At 37.4% G+C, this 4,415-nt stretch overlaps 1 protein-coding gene across 1 annotated transcript; it reads left to right on the forward strand.

Moving 5' to 3' along the window:
* The first annotated feature begins 272 nt into the window (after nt 1-272).
* On the forward strand, nt 273-710 carry LOC139194968 (uncharacterized). The gene has a single exon (XM_070820130.1). It carries the CDS (start codon nt 273-275, stop codon nt 708-710), a length of 438 nt encoding a protein of 145 aa, XP_070676231.1.
* Nucleotides 711-4,415: the final 3,705 nt, after the last annotated feature.

Here is a 4,415-nt window from a genome sequence, read left to right on the forward strand (position 1 = left end):
TCAATCTCTTTCAATTCAAGTTTACAATGAATTCCAACTTTGGATCCTCTTCAGATTCCAACTGGGGGTCCTCATCTAATTCCAAAAGAGAACCAAAATAGGCGCAAATGAGATGAGAAGATGAGGAGTGTGATGAAGAAGTTCAAGTAAGGCGCAACAAACAAAACAGAGCAGCAGCCATGGCTGCGGCCATGGTGTGTCAGCCAACTGAGGAACAACCTCAATGGGGTGGCTCTATTACTGGTCGCTCTTACAAACCATGAAACAAAGCTATGACGCATGCCAATCTGATGAACAACTACTTCGACCCCAACTCGGTGTACATAGAAGAGGATTTCAGACGTCACTTCCTGATGAGGCGTCATGTCTTCCAACATTTACTTTGTGATGTCCAGCAGGTCAATCCGTACTTTCGACAGAAGTGGGACAGAGTAGGCCACCCTAGTTTCTCACCTCATCAGAAGGTTACTATTGCACTCCGAATGATGGCCTATGGCTCCCCAGCTGATTCGATGGATGAAACCTATGGTATGTCTGAGTCTACATGCCTTGATACTCTTGAAGAATTTTGTGACACAATTGTTCAGCTTTACAAAGACGAGTACATCTGCGAGCTAAATCAAGAAGATTTGAATCGGCTCATTCGCAAAACTGAAGACCATGGGTTTCTGGGCATGATAGGGTTATTAGACTGCATGCATTGGGATTAGAAGAATTGTCCCACCGGATGGGAAGGAGGCTATAGCGGAAGGTCAAGAAAGCCAACTGTTGAGTTAGAGGCAGTTGCTTCATATGACATATGGATCTGGCATGCTTTGTTTGGAGTCCCTGGATCCCAAAATGACATTACAGTTCTTGGACGTTCACCCCTCTTCAATAACTTGACGGAAGGTAAATCACCTCAACTTGACTACTACATCAACGACCGTCAATACAATATGGGGTATCACTTGGCAGATGACATTTACTCAAGGTGGGCAACACTTGTCCAAGCAATTCCAAACCCTAGGAATGATGTGGAAAAATTATTTACCTTACATCAAGAGGCATATCAGAAAGATGTTGGGAGAGCTTTTGGTATTCTACAAGCACAGTGGAAGACCATCAATGAACCGGCAAGAGGGTGGAGTCGAGAAAATTTGGACTCCATCATGATGTCTTGCATCATATTACACAATATGATAGTGGAGGATGAGCGAGAGGGGTATATTGATGGAGAGTCCGATGACGACCAAGAATATCCAAATAGGTCAAGAAGAACTCGTGCAAAAACATATGGTGAGCCTAATTTCCCTTTCAATCCAAGAACTGGTAGTATCTCTATAGATGAGTACATGAGGCGCTATAGAATGATATGTTCTTATGCCACAAACAAATACCTACAACAAGATCTTGTTGCACATCTTTGGGCCCAAAGAAGCATGGAGTAGGCATTTACGTTTTATGTTTTTAAATGTTTTTAAAAATGTTGTTTAAGTTTCATGTTGTATAATTTTTATGTTGGTTAATGTTATTTTATGTTGTTTCATATTGTTTAATGTTGTTTCATGTTACTTAATTTAATTTAATGTTGTATAATGGTTTAGGAAGTTATAGGAAAAAAAATAGAATTTAAAAAAAATATGAAATAAATTTTGTGAAATAGAAGTTATAGGAAAAAAATGGAATTTAAAAAAAATATGAAACAAATTTTGTAAAATAGAAGTTATACGAAAAAAAATATGAACCAAATTTTGTAAAATATAAGTTATAGAAAAAAAGTTATAGGAAGTTATAGAAAAAAAAAGGTTTAAATTCATAAAAACAAAAATAAAATTTGAATACAATGGCAAGTGATTGGCTAGCCGTTGGAGTTCAAATTAGAATTCAAATTAGTGTCGGCTTTAATCGACACTCTTCAAACTGATATTATATTAACATTGATATTAGTGTCGGTTATAACCGACACTAATAATATAGTATATATTATTTCTGTCGGCTTAATCAACAGAAATAACAAAACATTAAAAAAAAAATGGCCCGCCCAGCCAGCCTTCTAGCCTTCCAGCCTTCTCCAATTTCGTGGGGCCCTCCCATAGTCCAGAGCCCTCTGGCCTAGCCCTCGATTGGAGACGATTTTCGGGCTATTTTCGGCCCTCTGTCCCTTTGGACCCTTCGGTTGGAGATGGCCTGAGCAGCTAAATGTAGGCTTATATAGGAATATTGCTAGAGTTTTTGGCACATGTGGGCTCGCACGTGTGTGGGCAGAAGGTCCACTCGTTCGTTTTCTTGCTTTTCTATTTTATTTATTTTATTATATTTTCTGCTGTTTCTTTGCCTATTTTATGTTTAGGATTTTCTAGTCGTAAATAGTCATTTTATTTATTTCCACACTTTGAGGACAGTGTGTGATTTAAGTGTGGGGGTGGGAAATAAGAAAATTTTTTATTTTAATTTTTGTCAATAAATGGACATGGTGATGATTAATCCCATAGTAGAGTTTTTTTCTATTTATCATTGCTTAGGCACTAATTCATGAGTTATACTTTGAAAATTTGGACATTCACACCAACATGGTTTGTGGAGAGTGAGATTGAAGCACTTACTTTTTGTCTAGTTAACTTTTAATTTTTGTTCTAAATAAAGGAAAGTTAGTTATCTTTATAAATAAAGTAATAATTGTTCCACCCGAGTATTTGCTTAGTAATCGGGCCAGTCCTGCCTGATCAGCAGTGATTCTTGCATCAAACGATAGAGTCTTGGCATGGGGCAGGTTGGTTAGTTGGTTTCTAGCCTTTTTAGCTCGAGTTAATAAGTCCTTAGGGGTGTTTTACACCTACTACCCTAAAGCCTTAGGGTTTGGGAGACATTGACCGAAAGCTCGCTATATGAGTTGTCCCACATTGGTGAAGTACATATGTAATACCAATTGTAACTCCTATATATACTCAACTTTGGAGATTAATGAATATATAAGAAATTCCCAAATATTGTCATATATATTTTTGGTATTTTCCATGTTTAGTTTAATATTGGTATTTACCATGTTTAGTTTAATATGGCATCAGAGCAGTTTGCTCTTGGTGACCTGTGTGCTTTAATTTTGTGCCCACATTTTTCATGATTTCCTACGTGAAAAAAAAGTGACTAGTGTCGCGTTACAGTACATCGCTTGATACATTGCATGAACAGTAGTCCTCTACAGTGCCGTGAATAATCTATGTTACAGTGCCATAAACAGTGATTGCTACAGTTTGGTAAATTGTTTTCATTCCGCTGTGTATCTTTGTGCCTTTATTGTTCGTGATTTTGTTCAATAGCTTAATTTAATCATAGTGTTGTTATGCATCTTGGTGGAACAAATAAATGGATAATTGATACTAGGGCTACTGATCATGTGACTAGTGACCCTAGAGTGTTTGATGAATTATGTGACTATGTTCGTGATCTGTGTATTGCACCTTCCCTGTGAAGGGTGAAGACACTATCTCTTTGACTCCAAACTTATCACTGGTCCGTGCTTTACTTGTTCCTAATGTTAAGTGCAATCTTTTGTCCGTAGGAAAACTTCTTGATACCTTATATTGTTCTGCTAACTTCTACCCTACATATTGTTATTTTCAAGACATTCAAACACAGAAGATAATTGGTCATGGTAAAAGAATAGGGAGTTTGTACATCTTGACTATAGAGGATACTGTTGTTTCCGGTTCAAATAATCATCAAGTTTTAAGTGCTAAAGTGGATGACAGACATCAAATTTGGTTGTGGCATTGATGATTGGGACATCATCATTCAGTTATATGAAGCATCTATTTCCTTCTTTGTTTCGCACTTGTAGTGATTCAGAGTTCAAGTGTGAAACATGTGTTATGGCTAAGAGTCATCGTGCTTCTTTTCCCGTAAGTGATTCTAAAGCTACGTTGCCATTTAATTTGATACATTCTGATGTGTGGGGTCCGATGAAAGTTACTTCTAATGGATTCCGTTGGTTTGTTACTTTTATTGATGATTGTACTTGGTTAACTTGGGTGTTCTTGATGAAGAATAAAAGTGATGTTCTGTTACTTCTTCAAGAATTTTGTACAATGCTGTCTACTCAGTTTCAGACCAAAGTTAAGGTCTTCAGGTCTGATAACGGCGGAGAATATTGTAAACACGGAAATTCCTGAAACGAAAGAGACAAGAACACGTGTACAAAATAATATTTTGTATTAATGATTTTGGGGTTATAATCTCTCTCAAATTTGATCCTCTGATTCGATCTCCGTAAGGTGTTGATTTGTTGATGTGCAATTAATCCAAGGGCCGTCAAGGCTTGATCTTGGATGAACGGTTTGAAGTTTCTTCAAGGGCCGTTAGGGCTTGATTTTGAAGGTTTAGGGAAGTTTCTTCAAGGCCCTTTGGGCTTGATCTTGAAGGTTGATGGATGAACG

This window comes from Malus domestica, chromosome 04 (genome assembly GCF_042453785.1).
Source record: "Malus domestica chromosome 04, GDT2T_hap1".
In the NCBI taxonomy this organism is placed as follows: Eukaryota; Viridiplantae; Streptophyta; class Magnoliopsida; order Rosales; family Rosaceae; genus Malus; species Malus domestica.